General features: G+C 37.7%; 1 protein-coding gene across 6 annotated transcripts in view; it reads left to right on the top strand.

The window, feature by feature from the left end:
• LOC139987127 (protein kinase shaggy) overlaps positions 1 to 20770 on the top strand; it is a 66495-nt gene that overhangs the window by 17944 nt on the left and 27781 nt on the right. For 2 of the 6 annotated variants that reach the window (XM_072003062.1, XM_072003064.1), the window contains exon 2: positions 1960 to 1992. The exons of 3 other annotated variants lie outside the window; for them this stretch is intronic. In XM_072003062.1, coding sequence (XP_071859163.1) covers positions 1960 to 1992 — 33 coding nt within the window. Of the gene's footprint in view, positions 1 to 1959; positions 1994 to 20770 lie in introns of all 6 variants that reach the window. One more of the 6 variants, XM_072003061.1, reaches the window with a different exon arrangement.

Below are 20770 nucleotides of genomic sequence, written 5' to 3'. Positions count from 1 at the left end.
CCGTTTACCAGTTTATCTGCGTCCTCAGCAAAAATATGCGCACGCGCGCACGTGGACGTCTGTTTGTGTGCTTTGAGTGGCCAAGTGATCATTATTCTAATAGCAGGGAGGTATATCTGTGTTTTTTCTTGTCGATAAGGGTGGTAATCGTTAGCGACATCGGTAAATATAGTTCTATGGCATGATCTAACAGGGTGCATGGGATGTGGTGGTAACACGAATCATGTAATTACTGTGTAAATGTTGACGGTTAATAGGGTTCGATAGGAGGAACAGAGAGGCTGATAGGATGTGTTTATGACATGTGTATATCGTAACTAAAGTGGGATTGTTATGCGCAAGTGAGGATAGGGGTCACCAAGACTCGAAACAGGAAGTACTATACGCGTCTTCTAGATGTGGAGCAAATTGGGTGTGGCAGCAGCTCCCGTGCTCGCCACCAGAGGACTTTCCATCAATCCCTCTTCTCTCAAGCTCCTTTAAATCATCGATTCCTTTCTGTAGATCTCGTGATAATTAAATATTCGCTAGATCCGAGCCTCGAGTTCGCCGGTTAATCTTTACTATTCTTGTTGACGAATCTATCTGTGGATTTGAAATGAATCCCCTAGCGTAGATATGTGTATATGCTTTGAAAACTTCCAAGTGAAAAGAATCTATGAGATCAATTCCTAGGGTTATCCATGGAAAAAATGATGCCTATGTTATTTTTATCGTTAATTGTTGAAAATGTTTACAAAACAATCTTTTTTCTTCAAAATAACTTATTTTGTTAACCTTTGGGAAAATTTGATGATAATGTTTGTTAGAAGAAAAGGAAAGGGAGAAAGGCTTGAACGACTTCGACAGTTGAAAGAAGGAGAGATTTTTAGAACACGAATGAAAAAAGGAAGTTTCGTGACGGAAGTACTTTAAAAAATATATGCAGTCAACCTGATTGCTCGAAGAGTAGGCTATGCCCTTTAAGGTCGCGCAAGGTCACCGGAATTCAATACGAGATCGAAATAGAGGATTAGAGAAATCGTGCTTCTCGATCTCAATCGCATTACGCTTTAAATAGCTGCCATTAAATTTCTGTGATCAATTTCCAGAAAGTCGTAGCACACTCGTTTGGTGTATAACGATGCTCTCGACAGGCCGCAGACTTTGATTTAACGAAGTAACGGAAGTTATTCGGGGCGGCCGTTCGAAAACTATTGTTACGTTTACATGGTCTTCTATTTCCGACAGCAATTGCCAACCTTGAATATAACTCGTCGAAAGCTAAAATTGAGCGAACTATCACTGCAAAACCGGTACACTTAAAAATTCAAAATTTTTAATTTGTAGTTTAAAAACTGTGTGTTCTGTATCGTGCTTTATATGTACTTAACCTATAAAACGTTTTTCGATCATTGATCGGAAGATTGGTCAAGGTTCCCGTTCGCCGAATGGCTTTGAGCGTCTTGTATTAGTCATTTGCAGAGAAAGGTAAATCATGCCTAAGAAGGAGCGGTTGATTGCTTTTCTAGTGACGCCATTTTGCTCCTACACTGATGCTTGATTAAATGACTGGCGTCCGATAGCGGCGCCACTTTCCTGCGTTAAGTGGCGCCCCCACCTTCGCGTTAACTGTAGTTCTCGGTTAGTAAAGCAGAACACACGTCCATGAATGATATCGGAGAATTTCGTGTAGCGCCCTTTTCTCCTTTTTCGAGTAGAGCGATTCCCCTGTGTATTTCGAGGGCAATCGATAAATCCGCGAGGGTTTCCTCCCCGATCTACGTATTAGCGCTAATTTCCAAGACACGATCTATAATAACGGGCACGCTCCCTCAACATAAATTTTTATTGATTTGAAATTAGCGGAGCACGTCTTTGTTGTACATACGAGAACACAATATAGTTGTATAGCATTATATGATTAGATTATAATTTTGTGTTAAAATGCCGCAGTTTGGTTTATTGTTTCATTTTCAGGTCATCCGGCTGGTGGTGTAACTTTAAAAAAAGGTAATACTCCGATTGCTACTGTAGATGCTATTCGTATACCTCGCAAAGTAAGAAACTTTAAATGTGAATCATTTACAAAGACGGATAGGAGAAGAAGATTCATTTAGTCGAGTTTTTAGTACTTGGATTTCCAATATATCCTGCAATGAGTTTAAAATCTTTAAATGTAAAAGAAACATACTAGTGACAAGTACTCGCGGCCCTCTAGCAGCGTCTCTAAGAAGTACTAACCAATCTATATCATCGATACTTTATGATCAAGGAACTCTAAATTATTCCGATTTAATATCTCCGACGATAATCCAAATACTAAAAACCAATGATTTTAGCTGCCAAATCATTCATCATCCAGCACAATTATTTTAAACACTACCATCATTTTAGATATAACCACCGTATCAATATTATTCCAAACCTATAAATGAATTCTACGCCAAATAAGCCTCCATGGTATTAAAGAATCGTCTCTATTTTAAGAAAGTTACCGCGATCGCGTTTATGCACCCAGATGTCGAGCACGTGTCGTTAAAAGATTTTAAACAGTTAGCAGAAAATAGACTCGACACGTAGCGAGAATGTAATCAGTAACGCATCTCGGCGACAAGTCGTGGTTGATTCTGTGGGTTCGTCGTGGTTGCCCTCGAAGTCGCGTGTCATTCTTATTGTGACAACAATATCACAATATTATGCGTTCGGGGGAGGATCCGAGCGCAGAGTCACTCTCCGCGAACATCTGGTCCACGTTCCATTGATTTGTCATCGCGTCGAGACGGAATCAGCTGTTTGCAAGGCTGCCCTTGACGAACACGAGTTCACCTTTCTCCATTCACGCAGCGTCGAGTGGCTCGGTCGGTGCTCAGAGCCTGGTGAACTCTCTCAGAGCGACAATACCATTATCAGCTCTGATCTATTACCCTCGAGTGATTACGAATTATTCTCACTCTCGCGACCTCGTTCTTATTGATCCTAGTCAATAACGTGCTCGACTGTAATTCGCTAATGTCTGGCCTCGCCGCGGGACCACCTCCGATATATATATTATGTTTGCATCGATCCCGACGATTTTCGCGAATATTTGCTTCGAAACGATATCAATCGTGCTGCGTTGTTTCAGTCATTTTCGATTGAAAAGTATTTTTCTATTCGTTAGAAAATTTCTTAAGTTTGAGGAATATGCGAGGAACGAAGAAACGCACTGATGCGCGTGCTTTCATGTTTTAATATTATTCTAACGATGTCCTTAAAGTATCAAAATTCCGTTGTTTTATTTTGCAAGTCGTAATTAATCCGTAATCGATAGTATTTTAACACGGATGATAAAGTTAACTTGAAAGACAGAAAAACAAACGATGGATACCAAATCGAAATTATTCTACACTGCAAGGAGATAGAATTACATTGTTTTGGTGTTTAACGCAGGACGTTTAGATAGCTCACAGGCAATTTGCAATTCATGATCTCGGTCTGGATTCAGGGGTTCATTCGCATAAACTCGACGCGTAAGTCGGCGCTCGGAAGTTCCTAAGCCTAACACGCTACTGGTTAGTAAATTTTGAGCACGTGATCCACGTGTCTTACTTCCAGATCGCGTGTTACTCGTGCGTCAAGGATCGGTAGACATTGTTTCATCTACCGCGTGACGAATTGTGTTAGATGTCCAATCGAGTTTCTACTAATCTCTGGAATCCTTACGTGTAGTGTCTTGACATGACGACGGGACGAGGTTAGAATTCATCCATTTACAGATGAGAAACAAGAACGGGAACTGAAGGTAGCGAGTGAATACTCTCGCAAGCCGGTTAGTATAATAGGAGTTCGTCGTGACTCGGTCGATAACGCGTTCCGATTGGCCGGTGCAATTGGATTCCGATCGACTTCTATGGTTCTAGCGTGAATTCGATGGAGTACGTGGGATTTTTCTACGTATACAGGCCAGTGTCAGGCTTATTGGACGGGTCGATTGATTCTCTCTAGGGAAATTGTTCTGATTGTTTTTGTTTCTGATGGAATTCCGGTTATCCAAGTGATGACCTTTAACTCATCAAGCACCAATGTTACGTTGATTTAACGTTTCATTTGCAATTCTTTTTTTAGTTATTTTACATCATCCTTTTTTAACATTGCGATTACGAAAGGGAATTTGGAAGATTTGTTTAATATATTTTCGTTATTTATCTTTCTTTTTATTCTACCTAGAGACTCTACAATTTTATAAAGTCGAGTGAATTGAATTGCAACGTTCATAATATCATAATTAACTGTATTCCCTAACTCGTAACTTGTAAAATTTTGCTAATAATATTAAGATGATACGACGATGACATTCCATTTTTTAATACAATCATTTTTACATTACATTTTTACAATACATTTTTTTTTTATTATTATTTTACGAGCAAATCTGTTCATAAAGATTAAAAAAATGGAACGATATCCTTCGGTCCGCGTGTCTTTTCTATCTTTCACGAACGACGAAGTGTCTGCCGCGATAAGCTTATCGTGGTTACGAGACACAAAAATTCCGAACACGTTTGACCGCTCCGCTACGCGAGATCGATCTCGATTGTCTTGCTTCGATATCGAGTCACTCGATCACGAGTAAACAAAGAAAAAGGTAGTGGAATAATGGATCGTTGTTTACAATTATGCGCCTCGAAGTTTTCAAGCGAATAAATATTCTCGTCTAAAGATACGTAGATGTAGAAAATTCGAGGTTAAATCGTTTCAAGATTATATTTGAAGAAGGAATTTAAAAATCGTTGATTTTATCGAGAAAATTAATATTTGGCAAGTTTGTTAATTAACTCATAATTCAGACGCATTTGGTCAATTAACTTTTTACTGGACCATATTATGAAACCAATTGCTAATTGCACAAAAACAACTCTTGTTCTTGCGTTTGTGAATCAAATTTCAAAAAATTATCATCAATCGATAGAGCTCGATAATATAGAAACGCTCGGATAAAACAACGAACGAAAAATCAGGGCGCTATCGATGATCTGTAGAATCGTTTAATCTCTACGAACTGTAATAATCTCGACAGCGGCGTGAATTAATTTCATTTCTCTGATATAATTAATATTCAAACAAGCCTAACGGCTTTGTTCAGTCGTCTCAGACGATAACATGGATTTATTAAAATTTTCCATTGGGCGATGTACAATCTTCGGAGCGAGACTAACCGATGCGATGGAAGCATCGAGCGAGCACTCGGCCAAATGCGACGAGGCCGCAGGTGTTCCAGCGATAACGCGGAATAATTAAAATGTAAGTAATTAAAACGGTCCAGAAAATGTCATCAAATCTCGTTATCGAGCTCGTTATCAAGATTCGATAATCTGATAACATTACGATGCGTGTTTATGAAAACATACCAGGTAGAGTAATAGTAAGGATAGTTGACGAAACAGAGCCGACTGTATCGTGGTAGGCACGTCACTCGTTATCGCGATTAACGTGCTACATTGCCTATAAAACGACTAACGCGTCGTATGATAGCGATCTCTGTTGACGATCGTTGACATCGGTGTTCTCCCGTTCTTGCATTGCGTTGGTGAGATCGATACTTAAATGTTGGTCGGTAAGGTAGAGTCGTCTTATCGTCGGATTATTGCTTATTTATTAGGATGAAGAAGGCCTATTCTTTGACTCGTTCTTTAGGAAAGGGATCGGTAACTCAGTGCTAATCTAACAAGGTGATTTCAAAACTGTAAGAACATGCAGAACCACTATAGTAATTAAAAATAATCGAAAATTTATCGCAACAAATTGTAAAAATTTAAAGTATCGAAGAAAAGTATAACGTCGTATTAAAAGAATTTATAAAGTAAGATATAGGGCAATGCACTGAAATCCTTTCGAGGCTGTTTTACCATCGGCCTAAAGCATCGAATGTACATACAACCAACTCGTTCGACATTTCGTAGTTCTTGCCATCGCTTTGTAAGCGACGAGTTGACATATTTGTCAGTCTTCCAAAACTTTAAATATATTTTTCTAAAAATCAGGAATCCTCAATCCTTGTCTGCTATAATACGATTATGACTCAACCGTTAGAAAGAGATTTATGACTGTTTTATTTTTGAATGAGACGACTTATCAGGAACATTTGGTATCTAAGCTATTTATCGAAATTACTCGGTTGTTATCATTTAGCCATGAATCGAAATGATCTACGAATCCTTGCTGGAATTCTACGAGTTCAGATGCCCCTAGTTATAGAGTCGAAATGATTTATCGAGCATTCCCCGGTACATTGTGCGTTTGAATGCTTAGGTATGAATCGAAATGATCTACCTCCTGTGTCTAGCAGCGGTTAGGCATAGAATCGGCATGATTTATTGAGCAGTCCTTGTACCTCGCGGCCGTACCGTTTTACCTATCTATAGGATCGAAATGACCTGCGTCTGCGGGCCATAGTACAACTTCGCCGAGTCTGAAATTCACGCGCAGACTGCTCTTTACATCTAGAACTGGATCTTATCGACTCGGTTGATCAAATTTGTAGAACTTTACTGTCGTGATTTTTTTTTCTTTTTTTGTAAAAATCCTAATGAAAATCGTAAGTGATTGGAAGCTATTTTGAATCAAACCGTATCAAAACCAAGAATTAGCGATTCAGGAATAGAGGTAAAAGCCACTTTTCCAATTTTGAAACGGACGAACGAACGGTCAAACCAATTTGATACGATCGCAAACAGCGATCTCGAGCGACGATCGTTCGCATGGAACGTCATTCGATTTCGAGTGGAACGTGGGTTATTTTTGCGGGTATTGCCGCAGGGAATACAACTGGTTCTTTCTATTAATAGTTATGGCGTTATCGCCGTTTTCGTCTGTGTTCTGTCACTAAACAGGATCAAAAGAAAATAGCAACCCATAAAATACCTCAATTGTCGTTCTCTACTAGAACCTTTCATCTCCGTACAATATTTATATTTACATATTTACATTTATCATTAATTTTGCCTTCTTCTAAAAAGAATCGGTTAACGATTATATAAAATCGAAAATCTTAATACGTCGATGATTTTTCTTAAATCCCTCTTCTATGAACTTTTCCTACACGTTCGTGTGTAAAAAAAGATTTGCAGGAATAGCTAACGTATCGGAGAATTGGCAAAAGGCTCGACAACAAGCGACGTCATCGTTACAAAGAATTATTAGTTGGCTTCGACCGAATACGTCAGAGGTGACGTCGCCGAATTTAGACGCGTTTGATTCTACTCCAACGGATACTCGCCAGACAGAGCAGTGGCATTTTTCACTCGAGACTCATCACCAATAGGAATTCACGCCCTCGCGTTCTCAAGTGACTCAACTTTGGTATTTCTATGAGTATCGAAAATTAGGAGCGTGTGAATGGTCGACTTTGGGATGGCAGTCGAATTGGTTGGGAATAAATCACAGTGTATATCGATCTTGTTACCATTTTGAAAGTACAGGTTTTCTAAGACAGCTTCTTTAAGACGATGTTACATTCATGAATTCACGAGTAAACCTAATCATTTGCATCTAATCTTTATTCATCATTCAACACTGAAATCATTCTACCTCTTTGACGTTTCGTTCTATCAAGAAACATATACATTAGGAATATATTTCTTTACTTTTTCTATCAAGATCATAATTAGAATCTTGCGTTACAACGCGATTTTCTTTCGAATCGTTGAATTCTGTGCGATCCGTTTAATCATAGCATAAAGAATCGCGTGTCGTTGCTGTCGACTTTCCCTCAGACCGATCGTTATTCAGCACGTGCTGCTAAATTTGAACTTTGCCACCGCGTGGTTGCGTGGCCGCGTGTTTTCTTTATCACCAGCGATTGCCCATGGAAAATCGTCTCCGCGAGAGCGACGCACTTCCGAGCTCTGAATCATCGGATCGTATCTCTGCTAATCTGGATTCTGCCACGACAGTTGAATTGTATGGTGCATTATATCTTGTTTACAAAATTCGCAGAAATATCTTCGCGTTGTTAGTAATCGTTGAATAAATTTTTCCATAATCAAACGATAAATATTCGGCGCTGAGAAGGTTATTTATAGTATATTAACAGGGTGAAGATAAAGAATAAATAAAAGCGAGAACACATATAGTAATAAAGAAAGAGAACGATCTATGAGATTTAGCTGTTATTTTTGCGACTAAAAGATAAAAAGAAATCGGAATTCTTTAATATCGTTGTAGAGTAACGCTCGGGTAATCTCTTTCAAGAATATCTAAAAGTTTGAAGAAAAAAGTGAGTTTCAGTTTTGTTCGAGGGCAATGCGCCACTTCTGAGTAAAGATTAAAGAAGACACAGGTTGCCGACTGCTTTGTTTTTAAGAATTCGATCCTCACCTTGTTCTTCTGTCTTCTGGCATGGGAAAATTGCCAAATCGCTTCTTTAGAATTCGCGAAACTTGGGTCAGACGACATTACCACTTTTCAAATATCAACTGCCAGAATTATGCTCCTAACACGCGAAGCAATATTTAGATTGTATCTAATTTTAACAACGTCTGTTATATTGTAATACAATAGCTGTTACTCAAGCGCAGTCAATATGCTGCCAAAATTTCCAGGTTTAATGACTAACATTAAGTTCGAAATTCGTAGAAACGATATTTCATATCTGATATGTTATTGCGTCAACTTCATACATGTTCAAAGCAATGCAAAATAATTCTTTACCAATTATTCAACCCATTCCGCGTGAACGATGACTCGGAAGCAGTCATTCAAAGCGTCCAAAAATTTAATATGTAACAAAGTTACGTAAACACTGTAACAGCGATTAACACGAAGCACATTATACCTATCGCTAAACACGATTCTTCGGCTACCGAATCTTTCGTTAACATCTGGTACACTGTGTATTTCTCTCGAAATACGAAGATGGATGAATCTCTTTGACGACAGCCAAAACGTGGCCTATGCAGACTGGAAATTGTTCAACGCGCATCGCGAAAATCGATCGCGGTCGCTGGAGAAACCGAAACTGTATCGAAGTATAACACGCGAACGAAGCAAATTTTCCGTCCACGACAATCCCAACGATTCCTCGCGGTTCATCGTGTCACGCGAATTGGCAAGAATTCCATGTGACCTAGTCACGTCCTGTTCATTCGCACGATTAATCGCGAATCCTAAAACCGCTGCTGCTTCTTCTGCTTCTTCGTCTTCTTAGAACCTTAATCGTGTGAAAATCTTCCGTTTCTTTGTTTCGTCGCGACGATTAAGCCCGGAATACGAAAGTAGCGTGTAGGCAATAATCATCGTGTACTTAGATTATTAATCGCTTCTTCTAGGAAAACTCATTTTTATTTACGAGAAACAGAGACATGGAATATTATCAGGCATGGATTAAAATGTTTCTAGTATTTTTTTTCGGTTTTCCTTTTTTTTTAAGTTTTATCAAAATTCTGGTTAATGTTTAATACGATTAAATTAAGATTCTTAGATAATCTATTAATATATCAAGTTTGTGTCATAAGTAGATTGCGGATATTTATAATTTAAACAATGGAACTTAGATATATCGTTATTTTATCTACTAATAAATAGTGTTCAGAGTGTTACATTCTGGATATTTGAATTTTTGCGTTATTGAATTTCTCATAAATGCGTCAAAATCCTCAGTTACAACCATACGCAGTCTACATCGATAGAGGATCAAAGACCACGAATGAAAAGCGTGATAAGATCTAATCAAGACACATACGACAATTAACTATCGATTCGTCCAATTTTAAAGACAAATAGATTTATTCTTGTATTACGCAACGATAGAAATTCCACGGAGTCCTATGGAATTATACGTCCATTCAACCTCACCTTTCAAGCACGTCCAACGGATCGTATCGAAAGAGTGGTTACGAAAGTCACGTAGACAGCTCATCGGTGCATCTTGCGTCAAAGTGGTTTCCGTTGACGCGAGCTTCCGGTCATCGCATCTGAAAACGTCCACGAATTTTAATGTCGAACGCGTTCCTATCTATCAATGTTCTCCTGTCTTTTGTAGAAACGCGACGATAGCACGAAACGAGGCCGAGAATGAATTGTACTATGATCGTATATACACCTCGGTTAGGCAAGCCTCTTGACGTCACAATGAACGTTATGCTTGATCCAGGAGGCTCGAATGACGTCATTGTTTCTGTCGAACGTAGCTCGAACGAGAATCGTCGATTTGTTTTTGTGGAAATCGGACGGAAATCGAATTGAAATCGTCAATTTCGAGCCATTAGTAATCGGTTTGTTTGATCTTTTGTGCATGGTCTTTTATGTTTGAAAGATAGTTATCTGCTGGTTTCTAGGAATTATAGATTGTGGTTTGAAACACTTATAGTCGTTAATAGCGGATTAGTTATTTAGTTAAATATCAAAGAGGAATTGATGCGATAGAACCGGAAATTTATTTACTTACAATCACATCCATCTTCCTAGTGACTACGCAACGCTGGCTGTGATACACAAACAAGTCACGTCACATTATTTAACTTGGATTACAGCATACGTAATAATAGTACGAGGCTAATATAAAAGAAATATATATTTCTATATCTTATATATATATATGTAATGTATATGGTAGTTCTGAACCAAAAGACTACTGTGTTTTAAAACTTCTGTTAAATATTTTCATCCTCTGACGTATAAGATAGCAATAGCTTTTACTGATCGATACAATAAGGTAACAGTTTATTATTTGTGGTGGTATAATTTATAAACAATCTAGCGTTTAGAGGGAAATAATAATCGTAGTGTTCGATTACTATCAGGAGACAATACCCTGAAGATTCTCCAAGTGAAAATATTTAGAAAGACACAAATCTTATCGATATCTTTAACGTTTCTTTTTATCCTTTGGTGATTTAAGAGCACTGTAATCATTATTTCTCTTCTAATGATGTAAACCATCCTAAGCCGAAAGGCAAGGCTTACTTATTATTAAAATTTAATAATTATTTCACTTCTGAAGCTATATTATTTATAATTTGTAGTATAATAGCTAGTGAACCTTGATCAAAATCACTTGGCAAAAATCGATAAGAAAAGATAGAAAAAGAAGAACTAAGAATTTCCAAAATCTCTATTTTTGTAAACAAATTTTAAGAAATATGGAACACTATTATTAATTTGCGAATGTGTTTAAAAACACAGTGATAATTTTTCATTCGAACTTATTTCGTTCGTAGTTTCAACGCGTACCATCATCGCCGATAGTAAACGTTCGTCATTTTTATTTATAAAAATACAAACCTTGGTTGCCATTAATCGAACAGAGCCTAATAATTGCATTTCGTGTCACATGAATTCACGGAAGCCTCCGAGAAGCTAACATCGAGGAAGAGAGGATACGCGGTACACGCTCGTCGGCGACCCTGAGAGAGTCCGAGTTATTGATTATATGAAAACACCGTAATTTTGCTTTGCTCTTACTCGTAACAGCCTATTATTAAACGCGTATCCTCGAGGCACGCCGAGGGCTTTTGCGGGTACAACGGATCTGATTAAGCGGAATTTTCATGCTCGTTACGCGCGTTGTACGAGCGGAGATCTTAATCTATCCCATGATTCGTCGATTTCTTTCGAACCAGGCCTTGATCCTCTTTCCACGGAACAATTTCCGATCTTTGCTGTCAGATCGATCGACTTCTCATCGCGTAAAGTCTCTATAAGACTTATGTTATTCGATATTGTATGTCATGCAAAACGAAATAAAATTGGCTAGAGTTTTGCGATACATGTAACGAGTAGGTAATTTATTATCGTATTCTTTTCAAGTCCTTGCGACTACACATATAGTAAGGTGTTTCTCTGTATATTTTATTACGATACTTTGTATCTGAGTATAACTGTATCAGTCATTCTGTTCCGCGACGTAGTCAAACGACGTTGATTCGTTTAGCAACCTGTGTACGAAAATTTTGTCGAAATAGCTAACTAACAACGTGTTTGGAGAGGCAATCCGGAGCTGCTAGTTTTCGTTCCAAGCAAATCCGCTAATTGCCAGACGAAAATAGAACTATCGAGCTAAGGAACCGTACTATACGTTGACTACTTCACTCCGCGAACCCGTACAAGTTTCCTTTTGTCTTTAATTGCAACCAGCTAGCCACTTGCTCGGCCCGACACCAATTTTAGCAGACTCTGCTGGGGATCATCTTCGATCGTTAGTAGCTAGACACGTGTTTCGCCAATCCACGATAGAATCAGTTAAGACATTCGCCATCGACTAACAAGCAAACCGCCCGACACATTGTGGAAAAAGTAGATCGTGATATTCGTGTACTTTCTTTCGGAGTGAAAAAAGCAAGGTAAAGAAAAGAGAAGAAAAATGTTGCAGTTTGTGTCGCAGAGGCGTTGCAGCATCTCGCGACTCAATTTGTATCTCGACTCGAACGTCGATTAATCGTTGGTTGTGTATAGCCTTTGAGCTAGGTTGCACGCCTCTTTCTGGTTCCTGTGAAGAGACCTGGAAGCCCGCCAGATCGGTACCAACCTGCCCGTTGACGACACCATCCCGAATCTAGATTAGTGTGAACGAACTCTGCCCTAAAATTTCGTTCCGCGTTCAGAGCAGCGTGTCTAGGTCTTTCCGTTAGTCGAAACCTCCTTATGGTAATATCGTGCGATATATTTTCAAAGTTATACCTGTCCGAAATTTTTTAATTACATGTTTTTTTTTACTGCTTTTCAGGATCTTTTGAAATTTGTTTAGAATCATTTTAGTCCAGCTAGAAACGATTCAGATCAATGAAAGATAGATGTGCAATAGAAGATTTAATACGGTTGCACTTTATCGATAGAGTTGTGGAATTTGAATATCGTTTATTAAATATCGTAATAAGAATCGGTATTTCCAACATTTTATATATTTTTGTATATTACGCGCAGTCCATAGATTTCTACATCCTTCGATTTCTTAAAAGTGTATAAACATCTGCAGTCTAATCACAGCCAATATTAAACTAGTCATCTTTGCAAAAATAACTTTGGCTCGCGTTACACCGCTAATCTTGTAAGTGTTAACGCACGCTCTGTTACTTTAGAAAATTCATTTCTTTGTAAAGGAGGAATCAAGAGAACGACAGGTATCATCGAGCGCTCGTCAGAATTTGTTTTCAATTAAACTTCTTTCAATTTCATTCGCACGGAGCATCGCATACTTGGTCTGAATATTCCCGATCAATTCTTCGAACCCATTGCCTGACTCTCAATGGAAAATAGTCGCAGGAAATTTACAACCCTATAAAACAATATTTGAAATGCACTATACGCAGTCAGGCGGTAGTTACATACGAATAAACACGGGAGAATTATAATTGCAACTCTTGATTCGCTGTATTTCAAAATGAAACAGCAAATGGGTGGTCCGTGAAGTTTATAGCCGATGATTTAATGCCAATCATCCGCATAGTCCGTAAAATGGCCTGTACATTAGAAACTCGAGGAATCGAACTATTTCTTTATCCATTGGCAATTATTCAAATGTCGTATGATTCACGATAAATGTACGAAGCCGAGGAATTTCGTTTCACAATGTTGTTCCAAATTTCGCTTTGCTAATTCTTCGATTTACGATTTTCCTCCTTACCATCTTTACCGAATTCCGATATCTTCCTGGTGTGTACTTTATTACACCTAACATCGTCGAAATTTACACGACATATTTATGTCATAGGTTAGTAGTTACGAATCTAATTTGCATCTGTTATGATTATTAGATGATATAAATGCATGTATGCATATATATCCGGTGTATTTCATCGATAAAGATAAATTATGGATGTATAGACGCGTTGAAAAAGATCTCATCGGTATAAACTATTGACGTATTTGAAGTAAAAAGAAACGCGGTTCATCTAATCCGCATTTTTTCCTCGGCGAAATGTCAAACGAGGTATATGGTTTGAATATACGCGTAGAATTTAATCGATGTTTTGTATACCAAGAATGATATTAACTACGTAATTCTGATCATAGTAAATCACATATCGTGCCGTCTATTACGTAACAAACGCTCGTGTTTAAGCTGTTCGCTATTCAAAGGATTAATTGCTCGCTTTACTAATCGGACACTTGTTAGAAACATATCACGGACGTCGTTATCGATATCTTACATTTATATTTAGTTATTATTGTTATATAATATTTGGTTATTAATTTACGATAGTTTTTCTATTGAAATTCATCGCTATTCGATTATTAATTAATTAATAATAATTTCTTCACCGAGATATTAATTAAATCTTCTATAATCTGTATATCTTTTCATACGCGTTAGTATCATTTGCATAGATATTCTTTTCTTTCTCTATCCAATTCGAACTGCAATCTATTGCGCTGATAATATGTACATTGGAAACGTCTGAACGAAGCAATTGCATTTGGGAATTGGAAAGAAGCGGTGTATAGATAAACGAACGATCGTTAAACGGTCTTGCGTCAGATGATTTTCTGCGTCCTCGTCGGTCGAAGTGTATCAGTACCGAACGAGAATAACCGTTCAATGTACGGTCGATCTATTTATATGGTCGATCAGCTGCATGGCCTGCCCATAACTCAATAGCGATGGCCTCGACGCGTGCACGGTGTTACGCGTGTTCGTCATTTTGCCTCGCTCGAAACGCACCTTTCGCTGTTTCGAAACCAACTGTCGCTTCTAAACAAGTTATACGATTGACGGAACAGGTGTCCATCATGTATTGGCATTGTTACGTACATCGGTTTACAAAAGTATTTAAACGGTCGGCAATTCTTTTGTTACACCGTATACAATCAGTGAATCATATCTTGCTGCGAAGGAGTTAATTAAGAATTCCAACTTTTTGGTATTTCTTATTGGAATCGTAAGATAGATAGGGAATTATAAATGGAATTTTGCACACGTCTCTGATACAGGAAAAAGAACCACTTGTTTCAAAGTATCGCGATAAGCACAGTACAAAACAAAGTTATACAACAATTAATTGAATCGTATGTTTTATCCATTTAAATGTATGGGATGCGTGTTGCGTGTGTACACTTAGAAGCATTTTAAAAGATTTCTAACGAGAAACTCGGATGATACCTTACGGGCGACAACTTCCATATCTCGCTTATCGCGACTTACCTCTTGTTTTCTCTTCTTTTTCTTTTTCTTTTTCTTTTTTTTTTTTTTGACTTTATCGTGAGATTCGTTGATTAAAAGGAAACATCGATATATTTTTTGTATACCTCCGGTGTTTTCACGTAAAGATGGGAAAATGAATCGATCAAAGATAAACGATCGTTTCAGTTTTCCAGAAAACCCTTGAGATTATATAATGCTGTTTGAAAAATTAGTACAAGTTCCCAGTAAAAAGATTAGTATAGGTTCCCAGTAAAAAAAATTCTGAGACACGTCGTATTTTAGGAAGCCTTCCTGTAATCACTAAAAACGAACGATCCCGGATTTTTTCTGATTACTTTTCGTTTATCACGAGAATAGGCCAGTCACGTTTCAACGTTAAACTATCCTCGCGAATCCTTCTTAACCGGAAACCGGACCGCGTTGAACTGTGCTTCGTGGAATTGTTTTCAACTACGACTCGTTTATTTTTGCGCCAAACTCGTTGAGCCACGGGTGTGTTACTTCGCGTTTTACAGCGTTCGGGCAATCCAATGATTCGATTAATGACGTCGGTTCATTATTCATTGTCGAGAATACATCGATTCCACGATTACGTTTCGTGGAACGGTTATTCCGCAATGACCGCGATCGATAGCCATGTATCGATAAAAAGAATACAAAAATAAGAAAAATAATAAAAAGAAAAAAAAAAAAACGCTCGATAACCCAGCCGACTGGAGAGTTCCGGATTATCTGCGACCTATTGAAATTTCTATCGGCCGATCCGCGTGACGGTAGATAAATTTAAGTCGACCTTACGCTCAGGAGGTATTTCGAAGAGGTATTTTTCGAGTACTTCGGAAATCGTCTAATCGTTCGATATGGCGACATATCGATTTCTACGTAATCCAAAAGCAATCTCCGATTCCATGATCGTAGTAGAGTGAAATTTGTTAGCCAGGCATTTCAATTTCGTCGTAGTTGCGGTTCGTAGGCCGTCCAATTGAATCTGATTCGCAATATCGGCCTGTTTGGAGAGATTCGAGGCTCGTTCCTTGGCAATTAGACAGCTCGAGGATCATGATTGTCGTTCCTTGGCATACAGGATGCCACGTTACTCGGATTTAATTCGTTTTATGATACAATTGTTCGACCAGATTGATCTTCCATTAATTTTCATAATTATTTACTCATACGGATTAATACAAAATTAGCCTTTCGATCCTAACGTTTCTACACCTCATATTATTCGTTTATTTTCATTAATCAATCGAATCAATTATAGGTAGAGCAATGTTTTGCCAATATGTTCGATCACATTATATATTCATTTTCATAATAGTTTGATTCATTCATACGTCATTATAATTCTCTCTAATTTCTTAATAAACTTATCAATTCATTTACCTTTATAATCACCCGCGATCGTCAACTCTTTCATTCGTCTTTATTTTTACAACGATTCTCTATGAATGGAGTTAATTAATCAAATCGTAATTTGTGTAATTGGTCGATTCATATATTTTCATGATCGTCTGTGACCATGTACGTTAATAGACATAATTCTCAGGTCTCTCGTTTGACTCGAACATTTCCTCGACTCTTGCATTTATTTTCACTGGTTTGCCAGTGACCGGTCTAAATTATAATTAAACATAACTAACCGGTCGAACCGTGCACTTTATTAATTTTCTTGCTCCTTTCGTTAGCTCTTGAAACTTCATCGAAGCTTTTAATGTCTGGACGTCGCCTAATAAGCGATACACAGACGACTGTAGTTTCTTAACACGATCGCCGGCCTTTAAGTTAGTTACAAATTCCCGTTTTGTTCTCTCGGTGTCATCGGCCTCGCTAGGTGCTATAGACGGTGAACTTGCTTTACTTCTTTCAGTCTCGCGGCTATAAATTGTCCAGTTTGTTCGCCCCGAAGCTCGAAACGCCGGCTTTCGACACACTTACCGGGAATAAACCGGCGATTCTATAGAACGAGTTCCTTATCGCGAAGCGCGCGAGCTTCATCGAAAATTAATCACGCGGCTCCTCGTTGCTTGTTTGTTACTCTTTCCCTGTTTTTTCTTCTTCTTCTTCAAAGGGAATTCTGCAATTGAGACGGATGGATGAGGATACTTTTTCAAAGAGTCGTGACAGTTACTTTGAAGGCAAAAGATAGCACGGAATGAAATAAATATTAAGAAAGAAGAAAGTAAGAAACACAAAGAAGGAAAGTGACGCGCGGTATAATTCTCTGGAAAAAGAATACTTGTTACTTTGTTAATTTTGTTCGGCCGTCTTAAGACACGGGAAAACATTCTTCTTTTTTTTTTTTTTTTTTTTTTACATATCAAGCAACGATAAACAAATAAATTTTCAACGGGAGAGAACTTTCACAAAACAAACGGTTCATCGATATTCCAAGCAGCACGCTTAAAGCAATCTCATCAACTGTCCGCGTTATTGGTCACGAAAGCGAGCCTCGATTCCTTCTCGGACGAGCTATACACTTTCGATATCGAAGACTCGGCCGCCTCATTAGCATCCAAATCATTGAAATAAGGTAACAAGGACACCCGGTAGCCTCAAGTATTTGAAACATATATATATGTATATATAAAAAGAAGAAAAAAAGAAAGGCAAAGAATGGGATTCAGGTCGTTCCATCGCGTATTTCTTCTAAATCTTCGTGTTTTTTCCTGTCGATGAAAAAAGTGATGTCACCGGAGAGGAATATTTAACGTCATCCTTATTTTCCCGAAGATAGAATTGTTTCTTTAAACTCGTGACAGTGTTTTGAACGCAGAACACAGGTTTCACGTGCGATTTCTGTGCTGTTGCTCGCCTGTTATCTGCTTATTACGGCTAAATATAGCGAGTGCTCTAACCAGTGTTCAAACACCAGCGATATATCAATGCGCCCGCGACTTTGTGGCGCTCGAAACAATTTATACTGGTTTTTGGAACGTTCTAAATATTATTTCCATGTATATTTTAACAGAGATTATGTTCGTACTTTAGAGTCTTAAGAAAACAGCGCTGGTTACGTTAAAATGATTGACATTCACGAGGATATTGGAGTTTCGGAATATCGTTCTATTGGCTAATCGTATTAAAGTTGTTTATGTTTAAAAAAAGAATTCTCTCCTGTTTTATCTGGAAATCGAAGATTAAACAGATTACGTTCGTTCGACAAAAATTTATTTCAAAATCCCTGATCCTGCTAATTAAAGAACTATAGCTTTTTGTCTTTTGCACTTGTCTCTGTTATTTTCTAAATTCTTTTATATCACGAAGAATTCTACTCTTTGATCGTTCGTAAAACTTATTTAATATCGAAAAAATGAACCTTCGACTGAAGTTAACTTATCTTTGATTAACTAGAGCTAATCTAACTTCTATTATTGATAGCTTGAGTCGACTCAACTTCGATTAATAATAATCAAAATAAAAAGCAATATGAAAAAATCGTTTCGTGCAAAATTTTCTGAAAAGTTCGTCGTAAGAGTTTGAAGAAAGCAGTGACGCAGCACGAGTACGATAGCAACACGACTTTCGTCAGATTTGTTCTCGTTTCGATTATGTTCGTCGTCGCGACAAAACGATGTTCGTTATCTTTGTATCTTCGATCGAGATTCGCAAATTACTGGATTACTCGACAAAGTTTCATCATCAGCCTATGCGTTTAACGCGCTAGCTCCATTACCAACGTCGACGTTAACGACTCCATTAAAATATCGTTCTTTTTATTGTTCGGCTTTCTATCGTTTCAACAATAAACATTTTATTACTTTTTGTATCAACAGTTTTTTACGATCAACACGGTATCATTTCCTTCAACGAATCATTCCACTTCCGTCGCGTTTTTACAGGCAGTAAAGACGCGCATACAGCATTAAAAATAAGCGTTTCATCGCGTTCAGTCTTAAATAAAACAAAGCCTGGATCATATGAACCGCTTTTCCTAGAGCCATAAAATTGACACTTGCGATAGAATATTCCTTACTTCGTAGCGAATTTCTTACACCGTTCTACTTCCATGACTTTTTTTTTTTTTTTTAAGTTATATAAATTGGATATTTAAAAACGTATTTCGTTTATTCGTAGCATTCTTTCCAAGGTATTTTTTATACCAATATTTTTGATCTTCTCGCACAACTGAACTAATATCGTTGATGAAATTTTACGAATAACAAGTTTCACGTTACGATCAAATTTTATAAGTTAAAAATCATCCGATTGACACGCAAGTTCGCAATCTATCGCTTCTAATCTGCCAGTTCACTCATGTTATTACTTGCTAAAGTATTACGTAATCTTCTGTCCTGCAATTACAGTTGTTTTCTTACTTTCGTTCAAAATAAACAGGTCACCTGATATATCACCTTCGCGTATGCCGATATTTATCATATTCAGATTACAGCGAGAACTTTGAATGGACGAAACAAAATTTCCGCGACTATCGCGATACGAAATGCAACGGAGACTTCTGTTAATTAATACCACGATCGAGGAACTAAAACGTCGCCATCGAGGTGAAACCGCGGATAAAGCCGAGATCGCTGCAAAGTAACGATAGCACCTTAACCTTTGATTACGCTTCGTCTGGCGCACAACTCCACGCTGAGATTGTGTTGTATTCGTTTGCTCATTCCGCTTTCCTTTTACGATGAAATAATCTTCCGGACAAATACAGAGCGTTCCACGGAGGGGAAGATTTTTAAACGCGCTATCAGCTTGGTTGAGCTATCTGATCGCCATCGTTTCTTCGCTCGTTTTTACCTGGTTTAAGCGATATTATATCGGTCGTTATTTTTCAGAAACGTACGTTGCGGCAAATCGTGGTAAAAAGCTCGAGCTCGATAGTTGTTTATCTACAACTTGTTTTCTCTTCTTGCTATTTATATATCTTATTTGCAATACTTATTGATATACAATAATTTCATTTGCGTCTGTTTGCGTTCGGAATACCTCAGAATTTGCTAAATGATTCTGTCCTCGTTGGAATCCAGCTTTATAGGAATTTCAATTTTGTGGTAGAAAGTGTTTGGTTATCCTGTGTATAATCATTTTAGATGTCTTACGTGGTACTCTATTTTATTTATGTTGCTAATTTACGCTACTTTAAATTCCATGCCGTAGGTGCGAATAAACTGTCGGTGGACAATTACGTAACAGACGCTTCTGTTCGGTGTTCGTGCATCTGTGAAATATCTGAATTATAAAAATGTTACGCTGTTAAACGATTAGTTCGAGTTGGTAAATAAGAAAGAAATTCGCCGAAGCTAAGAGCATAACCATCGTTTTTATGCTGCGTGTAATTTATGTAATTAGATTTCCGTTTTAATTTATGTAATTAGAGATAAGAAATAAAAAGAAGTTCGTTTAGTATAGTTCTTTAGAGAAAAAGTAAGGATAAAGAGGATGACACGAATAATTTCAAGTAAGAATCACGTTGTAATGCTCGGTAGATGAATCAGATCTCCGTTTAAATTCTATTTCTTTCGCTATATTTAAGAAAATATGAATTGGCATGGACATCCGTAATCCGATATTATTTTCAACAGTTTCTTGTCGTATTTCTAAGTTTTCAATTCGTATCGTGACGAGATTATTTCTAATTTATCACTTAGAAAATTCCGTTTACTCGCGAGATATCGCTATCTTTCTTCCAGAGGAATATCGTGATCGTTATCAAATAGA

Source organism: Bombus fervidus, chromosome 5 (genome assembly GCF_041682495.2).
Source record: "Bombus fervidus isolate BK054 chromosome 5, iyBomFerv1, whole genome shotgun sequence".
Classification (NCBI taxonomy): Eukaryota; Metazoa; Arthropoda; class Insecta; order Hymenoptera; family Apidae; genus Bombus; species Bombus fervidus.
This window is presented reverse-complemented; position numbering and strand designations above follow the sequence as displayed.